This window comes from Nerophis lumbriciformis, linkage group LG24 (genome assembly GCF_033978685.3).
Source record: "Nerophis lumbriciformis linkage group LG24, RoL_Nlum_v2.1, whole genome shotgun sequence".
Lineage (NCBI taxonomy): Eukaryota > Metazoa > Chordata > Actinopteri > Syngnathiformes > Syngnathidae > Nerophis > Nerophis lumbriciformis.
In genome coordinates, this window is record NC_084571.2 from 34,194,429 (window position 1) to 34,206,632 (window position 12,204).

Below are 12,204 nucleotides of genomic sequence, written 5' to 3' on the forward strand. Positions count from 1 at the left end.
AGTGCGCCTCATAGTCCGAAAAATACGGTACTTTTTTTTGTTTCAGAGACACTTTAAGAGTAATGGCAGTTTATTTAGGTAGTGGTAAAGAAAGCTTTGTTCCTGTGTTCCACTGTGATACAAAGAGGTGCAAAGTGTGTATGTGTGCTATAGGACTTTTTTATGTTTGAGTGACGGCTTCCACTGAGTGACAAGTGCGGGCTTGCCTTCGCCTCACTGAGGATCCTCAACCTCTTCCTTACGTTCCACGTAACACAACACCCAGTGGCAGCCTGGGAAAACGGACCTTTGCTCGCAAATGATTGAACAATTACCGACACGGTCAATTTGTCCCCAATGGGGAGGTCCACTTTCTTCCTTTCGGCCCCGCATGCCTGCATTGTCGGGAGTCGGCTCTCGACGCTCCATCAGGAGGCTTTCAGATGAAGTCAGCGGCACGGCGCTAAACAAGACACACTTTCATGGCAAAATGGTTTCCATCGCGGCATGTTCATCGCGCCTTTTAATCTGTCTGCCACACGCCCGGCGAGGAGCGAGCCGCCACGCAGCGTGACAGCCGCTCGCCGCTTTTGTCTGCGACGAATTGAAAGGCGCCCGCTTAGCATCGTTTTTTCTCTTCTTACATGGAGTTAGTAATTGGGTTTGGTGGCTGCTAGGATGTTTTATTTACAATTTCAACTCATTTTTGCTCAATGAGCGGCTGCATAAAATTTGTTTCACTACTCACTCAAAGGCAGATTGCGCCCGTTCTTTTATTCAGCAGGCTGTGAGTCATAGATGGTTTTTCAGTGACAGGAAAATGTTGCGGCTTAGAGGCAAAGGAATGAGTGGCCTTGAGGTCTCCAATTAAAATGTTTGTTGATTGAATTCCATAAAATTCATGCCCTGGCCAAGGACTAATTTCACATTTGGTAAAGTAAAAATGCAGTGTGGTTCAACTACAAAAGAATCTAAATTGCTTCCATGTGAAGGACCTTCATCGACTCTGAGATCATAGAACTGGTGTCGATTTGTCCGTAGACGCCCACTAAAAACGCCTTGTGGAGTAAGATGTCTGCGTGTTCTGGAGAAGGAAGGAGAACAAAAAAAAAAAAAAAAAACTCACACGGATGTACGTTTGGAAGCGTATTAGGTAGGGGTGTAACGGTACGTGTATTTGTATTGAACCGTTTTGGTACGGAGGTTTCGGTTCGGTTCGGAGGTGTACCGAACGAGTTTCCACACGAACATATTAAGTAGCACCCAGCATTGTCCCACCCACACAACCATCTGATTGGTTACAAACAGAGCGGCAACTATGGCATCACATTAGTGCCAAAAATCTGAGCGCATAAAAACTGTTATCGCGCACTGATTCTCCACTTCGTGCGCGCGCGCGCGACATCCTTTTGTGCGTGCGTGGTGCCTTTTTGCGCTCACGCGGTGCCTTTCTGCGCGCTCTCTGTGTACTCCTGGCATCTCTCCTCGCGCTGTCATGTTTCTTTTTGGCACTTTGGGGGCGGGTATGCTTAGACGGCCCCTTCTTTCTGATTGGTCAGGCGAAAAATGCTGAAAAATGCTCAGAGCCAATCAGAAGTATAGCAGGGCGGGTCATCGTCAATATGTATCAAGATTTACAGAGGAAGAAGTGGATAAAAAAATGTAGCGCGCTGATGAAGGTTATTTCATACCACATAAACACAATACAGGGTAATACAAAATGTGACCCAAATAAATAATAAGACAACAAACACCATAATCACATCTTTCAGCCAGAACTGGTCCACCAGCAATAACATCCAACCATAACATTATTTTATATTTTCACTTCTTCTTGAACATTTGTTTTCCAATTTATGGAATTTCTTTTGATTCAGCCATAAAATTAATGAAATAATCTTTGAATTTTGTTTTTAAAATGTTAAAAATAGCTTTTAATAATGTATTCTGAAACAGTTTAAAATAATCAGAGAACTGACTAACACTGACCCTACACAACTATGTTGCACAATTAAGTCTTTTTTTTTTAAAGCGAAAGAGGTAATTTCAACAGGTACAGCATCCTATGTCATATCTACATGTAAAAAGATTTGTAACAAGGCAAACCGTTTGTAAATTGGTCGAAAATCGAGCAAGTTATGGTAATTTAATTAGTACATGTACCATTGACATCAATGTAATGATTGAGGCTAGATGTCCGAGGTAAGATGGCTACAACGTTGCTACACCGGAGAATGATTGGTCATATGAAAAATGCTCAGAGCCAATTAGAAAGGAGGGGCCGTCTAAGCATACCCGCCCCCAAAGTGCCAAAAAGAAACATGACAGCGCGAGGAGAGATGCCAGGAGTACACAGAGAGCAGGAGTACGAAGTGGAGAATCAGCGCGCGATAACAGTTTTTATGCGCTCGGATTTTTGGCACTAATGTGACGCCATAGGCAACAGCCAATCAGCAGTGCGTACTCAGAGCGCATGTAGTTAGTGCTTAGCGTTTAGCAGGTAATCATCAGGCTGCGGACTCTCCCCAAATGATAATAAACACCTCCCAGTCAACGACTAGTAACATCGCTATGAGCCCGTTGACCTTCTAGAAATTTAAAAGGCAGTTCAGCTCGCTCGCAGACCTGGCTTGAGGTGAAGGCTAATTCGCTTTTAGCGTAACATTAGCTCATTTTGCGGTGTGTGTGTGTGTTACGGACAGCAAAGCCCTGTCTGTCTGTTATGTCACTTTACCTTTTTCTGTGTTGATTGAGCTGTGTTGAAGCAGCAAAAAAGGACATTATGTTAAATGAAGAGTTTCTGTCTCTGATAGTTGATATAATAATGTAAGTGGATCAACTACAGGCTTCCCAAATGCTGTAATAAATTAAGCATGATGAGTTGACTTGAAACTGTTTAATGATGCACTTGTTATATGTAGAAGAAAAGTTTTGTCATTGTATTTAATCTGAGCAACAACTTGAGGCAGTTTAATGTTGATTAACGTGGGCAGAATTATTATAGTGTTCCCAATGTTAAAAGGATAAAGCCATTGCTTACAAATTTGGTAAATAAATAACCAAAAAATGTATATTTTGTTGTTTTCTTACTGTACCGAAAATGAACCGAGGTACGTACCGAACCGAAATTTTTGTGTACCGTTACACCCCTAGTATGAGGTCATCCCGTGGAGAAAGTCGCAAATCGTGGCAGCGTGGGACACGTCCTCTTACCTTGACATAGCAGCACGTATTCTGGAAGATTCCTCAGGGCCGTCTGCACCACGTCAAAGTCCCCGCTGCCCATGCAGTACATGAACGTTGGCAGGAAGTCGTTGGCCAGGCTGCGGAGCAGAAACGTTTAACTTTTGTTGACACTTTTATGACTGTCAGAAAACTGTATGTACAGTTAAGTAAACAAGTTGGATTGTTTCTATTTCAATTACTTTGTATGACTGCAATTGTTTCAAATCCAACTCAATCACTTAGAGCAGGGGTGTCAAAGAAATTTTAGCTCTGGGGCCGCATGGAGGAAAATCTGTGCACACGCGGGCCAGACTATTAAAATCATGGCATTAAAACTAAAAGATAAAGACAACTTCAGATTGTTTTCAATGTCTTACTTTGGCCAAAAATAGAACAACCACATTCTGAAAATATTACAAAAAAAATAAAATAGGAGACCGGGCTTTCTGCTCCGCCGCTCCCAGTCTGTGGAACGCTCTCCCTGACCACCTGAGGGCACCACAGACTGTGGATGCTTTTAAAAAAAGGCTTAAAAACCCTTCTTTTTAAAAAAGCCTTTTGATAGATTTAAGTGTGCTAGTTCTAGCTACTAGGCTGTTCTAGTTTTTATTTTATTTTATTATTTATTTTACTCGTTGGGGGCAGCTATTTGTTGTTCTAGCTTTGTTTGTTTTTTGTTTTTAAATGCACTGTAGCACTTTGAGATTGTTTGTTCGATGTAAAGTGCTTTTACACATAAAATCTATTATTATTAAAGTTTAGATCCATTAAGGAAAGAAGAAAGTGAATGAATGTTTATAACTGAATACATTTACATATGCATACAAATTTGTTTTCTTTTGTATTATTTTGTTTAATGAATGAAGTAACGTTTATGGCAACCTTTTTCCAAAACACAATATAGAATGTGACATAACAGGATAATGCAAACATTTATCATTTGTTTTCAAAATGGTTACAAAAAAGTGTGACCCCAAAAATGCACTGTGGGACCCCATTTTGAAAATTCCTAGTGCCAACACTGATGGAATCTTGGTGTGTGCAAAACAGCAGCAGGTGGCTGTGGCCTGCGAGCCGCTTCTAATACTAATCAAATATCTTCCCGGGGGGCCATAGGTAATTCATTTGCGGGCCAGATTCGGCCCGCGGGCCTTGACTTTGACACCCCTGACTTAGAGCAAGAGTTCTTAGCTTGACCTTTTTTCCTCACTACAGAGGGAACTGGGCCCCACTCAAATAACACTGAATTAGTGATCTTACTCTTAATTTCAATCATATTCAATAATTATGATACATCTAGTCATATTATATGAAAGCATTATTAGATTATGACACAGTGCTAAAATAAACACGTTGATTTAATAAACTGTCAATAAAAGTTAAGTGCAAATGAAAATACATCTGCACCACTTTGTGTTTAAGAAACTTCTCTGATTTCAGCTCCAGACTTCTTCTGTTTAATATTGTGAATACCGCCACAAGTGGTGGAAAAGTGTATTACAACTGAGGCCCATGCAAACCAAAGCTGAGAAACATATTTTTTTGGCGGCCCTCGATGGGGCGCTAGTGGCACAACAATGGGCCCCTGCCCTATGGCCTGCAACATATTCTAATTAAACACTTCTCGCATTGTAACATAACAAAGTAGAGTATTGCAACGTTACTGTTTTTTTAAAGAATATTCTACATGGTTTTGGTCTTACATTACATATAGTACAGTATAGTTTTTCTCTTATTTTCTAAATAAAGGTAGCTGGGATAGGCTCCAGCCACCCTGAGAGGTACGCGTGGTGATGGGTATTCTTAATTGCATTACTTTTTAAACAAATTTTTGGAGAGCACCTCATTTCGTGTTTAATGTACAATGACGATAAAGATTCAATCAACATTTTTTACGGCATTTCCCCCACTCTCGGTATACAAAATTTGGTGGAATCATACATTACCAGGGATTATTCTGGATGCAGCGTAGCGCCAGGTTGAAAGCGATATTCCGACAGAGTTCCTCTGGGGACGTCATGAGTCTCTGCAGATCGTTCTGTTAAAAAACACAAAACAAAACAAAAAAAACATGAGAATGCACACGCAGAAATAAAAAAAATAAAAGTTTCTTGCCAATTAAAAAATTTAAATCCTATTTCTTCTCAATCTGTGTATGTTTACTACAGTTGCTTGAAAAAATGGATTCCTATCCAAATCGCAATTGTTTTAATTTTGATTTTAAATCAATACATAATTTTTGAGAACCGATTTAAAAAAAAAAAAAAAATGTTTTCTTTTTAATTTTAGAAAAATCAGTTTTTGGATTAAAAACATTAAACTATTATTGGTTACTATTATTATTATTTATTTTTTTGGTTGTTTTTATTATTTTTTGGTTTTCCTTTTTTAACTTATGTATTTATTAACAAGTATCGTATTTGTATGTCTTACTAAATACATACAACTGGGATTGGTTTGAAGACGGTGTTGCTGTATTTTCTTTTATTAAATTGATTAACATTCTGTATTTTTTGCAAACAAAATGTTAAAAACACATTTTTAAAAAAGGTACATTTTTATTTTATTTATTTAACCAGGAAAAAAATCCCATTAAGATTAAAAACCTCTTTTTCAAGGGAGTCCTGGCCAAGAGGCAGCAAAGTTACAAATAAAATGACATTCACATTACACATTAAACTGACAGGATGGACATCAAGCAAAACAGTTACAGATAACTGAGGCTCCTTCAAATGCTCTCAGTTTAGATTTAAAAGCATTTAAGGATAAACATTCAGTCGGCTTCCAGTCTCTTTGTAACATGTTCCAAACACAAGGAGCTGCATAGACAAAAGCTTTTTTTCCCTAGCTCAGTGCGAGCAAAAGGGACAGAGAGCATCAGCTGATCGATGGATCTCAGTGCCTAAAAGTCAACACTTTGCGTATAAGTAATGCTTCAGCAGCCAAGAGGAGCTTTCGTAACCTGTTTTGAAAAGGGGTTTATTATAATGGTAACACTTTAGTTTGGAGAACATATTCACCATTAATTAGTTGTTTATTAACATGCAAATTATCAATCAATCAATCAATCAATGTTTATTTATATAGCCCTAAATCACAAAAGTCTCAAAGGGCTGTACAAGCCACAACGACATCCTCGGTACAGAGCCCATATAAGGGACGTCGATGTGAATGACTATGAGAAACCGCATATGTGGGTAACCCCCCTCTCTAGGGGAGACCGAAAGCAATGGATGTCGAGTGATATAATATTGTGAAAGAACAGTCCTTAGTGGATCTAACATAGTAGTGAGAGTCCAGTCCATAGTGTTAGTAACATATTGGCTCTTAATTAGTCATTATTAAAGGGGAACATTATCACCAGACCTATGTAAGCGTCAATATATACCTTGATGTTGCAGAAAAAAGACCATATTTTTTTTAACCGATTTCCGAACTCTAAATGGGTGAATTTTGGCGAATTAAACGCCTTTCTATTATTCGCGATGACGTCACAACGTGACGTCACATCGGGAAGCAATCCGCCTTTTTCTCAAACACCAGCTCTGTTATTTTCCGTTTTTTCGACTGTTTTCCGTACTTTGGAGACATCATGCCTCGTCGGTGTGTTGTCGGAGGGTGTAACAACACGAACAGGGACGGATTCAAGTTGCACCAGTGGCCCAAAGATGCGAAAGTGGCAAGACGTTAGATCCGCAAACTTTACCGACGAAAGCTATGCTACGACAGAGATGGCAAGAATGTGTGGATACCCTGCGACACTCAAAGCAGATGCATTTCCAACGATAAAGTCAAAGAAATCTGCCGCCAGACCCCCATTGAATCTGCCGGAGTGTGTGAGCTATTCAGGGACAAAGGTCCTCGGTAGCACGGCAAGCAATGGCGGCAGTTTGTTTCCGCAGACGAGCGAGCTAAACCCCCTGGATGTCTTGGCTCACACCGTCCCTTATGCCACCGAAGATGATCAAGAGAAGAATATCGACCCTAGCTTCCCTGGCCTGCTGACATCAACTCCAAAACTGGACAGATCAGCTTTCAGGAAAAGAGCGCGGATGAGGGTATGTCTACAGAATATATTAATTGATGAAAATTGGGCTGTCTGCACTCTCAAAGTGCATGTTGTTGCCAAATGTATTTCATATGCTGTAAACCTAGTTCATAGTTGTTAGTTTCCTTTAATGCCAAACAAACACATACCAATCGTTGGTTAGAAGGCGATCGCCGAATTCATCCTCGCTTTCTCCCGTGTCGCTGGCTGTCGTGTCGTTTGTCGGTTTCGGTTGCATACGGTTCAAACCGATATGGCTCAATAGCTTCAGTTTCTTCTTCAATTTCGTTTTCGCTACCTGCCTCCACACTACAACCATCCGTTTCAATACATGCGTAATCTGTTGAATCGCTTAAGTCGCTGAAATCCGAGCTAATGTCGCTATAGCTTGCTGTTCTATGCGCCATGTTTGTTTGTGTTGGCATCACTGTGTGACGTCACAGGAAAATGGACGGGTGTATATAACGATGGTTAAAATCAGGCACTTTGAAGCTTTTTTTAGGGATATTGCGTGATGGGTAAAATTTTGAAAAAAACTTCGAAAAATAAAATAAGCCACTGGGAACTGATTTTTAATGGTTTTAACCCTTCTGAAATTGTGATAATGTTCCGCTTTAAGTACTTATTAATGCCTTATTCTGCATGGCCTTATTTTACAACAACCCTAACCCTAACCAAATAACTCTGAATTAAGTCTTTGTTACTTACAATATGTTCTCCTAGTGTGCATCTCTGACCCGTCTCCGCCCGGGATGGTCTCCTGCTGGCCCCACTATGGACTGGACTCTCACTATTATGTTAGATCCACTATGGACTGGACTTTCACAATATTATGTCAGACCCACTCGGCGTCCACTGCATCCGGTCTCCCCTAGAGGGGGTCACCCACATATGCGGTCCTCTCCAAGGTTTCTCATAGTCATTCACATTGACATCCCACTGGGTTGTGAGTTTTTCCTTGCCCTTATGTGGACTCTGAACCGAGGATGTCGTCGTGGCTTGTGCAGCCCTTTGAGACACTTGTGATTTAGGGCTATATAAATTAGGGATGTCCCGATCCAGGTTTTTGCACTTCCGATCCGATACCGATACTGACCGATACCAATACTGACCGATACTGGCCTATCCGAGCATGTATTAAAGTTTAAAGTTATTTAGCCTACTTAGTTGTCAGAATCATGTTGAAAAGGGTTTTAGTACTCTTGATAACAACTAGCCAGCTGAATTAGGGGAGTTTGAATAATACACAATGGTTGGTAACAAGAAACTGACCTGTTCATTCAAGGATAAACACAAAATAGACAAAATTATACATGACAAACAGAAATGGCATCATTGAACTAGGGCTGGGCGATATGGCCTTTTTTAAATATTGCGATATTTTAAGGCCATATTGCGATACACGATATATATCTGGATATTTTGCCTTAGCCTTGAATGAACACTTGATGCATATAATCACAGCAGTATGATGATTCTATGTGTCTACATTAAAACATTCTTCTTCATACTGCATTAATATATGCTACTTTTAAACTTTCATGCAGAGAGGGAAATCACAACTAAAAAAATCACTAATTTTTTCATACGGTGTTGATCTGGAAATGTTTGCCTCGGCATTTTGATGGTGTGGGCGTGTGGCACCGAATGGAGATAAGCGTCTCGACAGACGTTACAATATTTGAACAATGATGACGAAAACTGTTTTCTCTGGCGCGTCCGTGTGTCGAAAATTGTAATGCGCTTATTTTTTTATTTGATTTTGTGCGTGGCATAGATTTGCAGTGCGCAATTGCACAGGCGCGCACCTTAGAGGGAAGTTTGCTAGCCCGGCTGCGCTAGCATCACAGCTAACGTTAGCATGCTGCTACCTCTCTGCTCCGTGAGAACGTATACGTATGTGACGTATGACGTGACAGTATGTGACGTGTGTAAGAAGGTGCACTTGCTGTCTGTGAGAGGGAGACACAGGAAAGAGTGAGAAGAGCCTGTCGTGTCATGCCAGCAGCTAAAAGCAACTGCGTGAGAATCCACAGACCTGTGGATGTGTTGAAGGTGTGCTGGAAAATGCGGAACGGATATTAGGGAGCAGCAGAAAAGTGGAATATATTATTTAAATCGGTGAGTTGGAAAACACGGACCGGAGTTTTTTTTAATCTGGATCGGCATTTTCCCATGCCTTGCCGATACGCATTTTTTTGCAAATATCGGCGGCCGATCCGATCCAAATATCGGATCGGGACATCCCTAATATAAATAAACATTGATTGATTGTGTCCAAATAACTCTTAATTAAGTACCATATTTTTCTAACTAAAGTCGCAGTTTTTTTCATAGTTTGGCCGGGCTCCAGTGCGACTTATATATGTTTTTTTCCTTCTTTATTATGCATTTTCGGCAGGTGCGACTTATACTCCGAAAAATACGGTATTTGTTACTTATAATATGTTCCCCATACTAAAGTGTTACCATTATAACTTATCATTTATTCATTGTATGAGTATCATTTTTATACCAAAAAATACATTACGAGAACCGTCTTAAATCGAGAATCGAATCTGAATCGGATTGTCACCCCAAGAATTTAAACTGTAAGATGCCCAAAGATTCCCACCTCCGGTGTTTGCCATATGTGTCCTTCACTTCTTTCTGCTTCTTCCTACTCCTTTTTGAACAAGTTGTAATGAGAAACTGGAAATATGTGAGGTGCCAAATTGAAACTATATGCATGTTTAAAATAAACCAACACCATGACCAAATAAACACCCTCATTATTCTGTTTTGGGGAGAAAAGTAATTACCTATCTGACACCACCATGTGTCACAGCACTTATTTACCACAACACTACACAAGTTTATGTTGGTGTTCAAAGATTTGGCAGGTGAAAATATTTAACCTTTATTCCCCCCGCTTCTGTTCTATTTGCTTAGTGACTCACTATGAAGTACTGGATGATCTCCGGGCTCCTCCTCGACTTCTCATCCACCTCTGTCAACACTTCCAACACGTCTGCGGAGGAAGAAAAAGCAAGACGCCGCATGAGTCAGTCCGTCGTTTCTGCTGCCAAAACAGCCGATTCAGCCTCACCCTCCACCGCCTCCCCCCTCGACATCTTCTTCAGATATTTTGTCATGTCAGCGCCGCTCAGAGGAACCGACGCCGAGATGTTGACCAGAGGGAGGGAACCGGCCGCCACCTCATCTGGGGGACGATGAATAATGAAAATTGTAATCTGGGATCGCTGTAGAAATGGAGGTTGAGATATGGACGCTGACCATCTCTGTCGTCTGCAGCGAGCTCTGCGGAGGAACTCCTTACAGGAAGAGTGAGTCCAGCCAGGAGAGACTTCAGCTGTACCAAGTCTGGATTCTCAGCACTCATGGTCCTGGAAGCGGAAGTTACACAAGAAACACATTGATATCCATTAAGGATGTCCGATAATATCGGCCGATAAATGCTTTAAAATGTAATATCGGAAATTATCGGTATCGGTTTCAAAAAGTAAAATGTATGACTTTTTGAATTGCCGCTGTGTACACGGACGTAGGGAGAAGTACAGAGCGCTAATAAACCTTAAAAGCACTGCCTTTGCGTGCCAACCCAGTCACATAACATCTATGGCTTTTCACACACACAAGAGGATGCAAAGCATACTTGGTCAACAGCCATACAGGTCACACTGAGGGTGGCCGTATGAACAACTTTAACACTGTTACAAATATGCGCCACACTGTGAACCCACACCAAAGAAGAATGACAAACACATTTCGGGAGAACATCCGCACCGCAACACAACATAAACACAACAGAACAAATACCCAGAATCCCTTGCAGCACTAACTCTTCCGGGACGCTACAATATACACCCCTAACCCCGCCTCAACCCCGCCCACCAATAATGCACTTTGTGACTTCAATAATAAATGCCATGTTGGCATTTATTTCCATAACTTGAGTTGATTTATTTTGGAAAACCTTGCTACCGTATTTTTCGGAGTATAAGTCGCACCGGCCGAAAATGCACAATAAAGAAGGGAAAAAAACATAAATAAGTTGCAATGGAGTATGAGTCGCATTTTTGGGGGAAATTTATTTGATAAAAGCCAACACCAAGAATAGACATTTGAAAGGCAATTTAAAATAAATAAAGGATAGTGAACAACAGGCTGAATAAGTGTACGTTATATGAGGCATAAATAACCAACTGGTATGTTAACGTAACATATTATGGTAAGAGTCATTCAAATAACTATAACATATAGAACATGCTATACGTTTACCAAACAATCTGTCACTCCTAATCGCTAAATCCCATGAAATCTTATACGTCTAGTCTCTTACGTGAATGAGATGAATAATATTATTTGATATTTTACGCTAATGTGTTAATAATTTCACACATAAGTCGCTCCTGAGTATAAGTCGCACCCCCGGCCAAACTATGAAAAAAACTGTGACTTATAGTCCGAAAAATACGGTACATTGTTTTAATGCATCCAGCGGGGCATCACAACAAAATTAGGCATAATAATGTGTTAATTCCACGACTGTATATATCGGTATCAGTAATTAAGAGTTGGACAATATCGTAATATCGGATATCGGCAAAAAAGCCATTATCGGACATCTCTAATATCCATCCATCCATTTACTACCGCTTGTCCCTTTTGGGGTCGCGGGGGGTGCTGGAGCCTATCTCAGCTGCATTCGGGCGGAAGGCGGGGTACACCCTGGACAAGTCGCCACCTCATCGCAGGGCCAACACAGATAGACAGACAACATTCACACTCACATTCACACACTAGGGCCAATTTTAGTGTTGCCAATCAACTTATCCCCAGGGGCATGTCTTTGGCGGTGGGAGGAAGTCGGAGTACCCGGAGGGAACCCACGCAGTCACGGGGAGAACATGCAAACTCCACACAGAAAGATCCCGAGCCGGGATTGAACT

At 40.9% G+C, this 12,204-nt stretch overlaps 1 protein-coding gene across 1 annotated transcript in view; it reads right to left on the bottom strand.

Annotated features, from left to right (window-relative positions):
• Positions 1-738: 738 nt before the first annotated feature.
• Positions 739-12,204, bottom strand: part of ints1 (integrator complex subunit 1) — an 87,041-nt gene continuing 75,575 nt past the window's right edge. Inside the window, exons 43-48 of the mRNA XM_061982022.2 lie at positions 10,529-10,638; positions 10,341-10,454; positions 10,192-10,262; positions 5,151-5,242; positions 3,193-3,302; positions 739-1,063 (exon numbers count right to left, since the gene is read on the bottom strand). Of these exons, the coding sequence (XP_061838006.2) occupies positions 951-1,063; positions 3,193-3,302; positions 5,151-5,242; positions 10,192-10,262; positions 10,341-10,454; positions 10,529-10,638 (610 nt within the window). The 3' untranslated portion in view covers positions 739-950. The remainder of the gene's footprint in view (positions 1,064-3,192; positions 3,303-5,150; positions 5,243-10,191; positions 10,263-10,340; positions 10,455-10,528; positions 10,639-12,204) is intronic.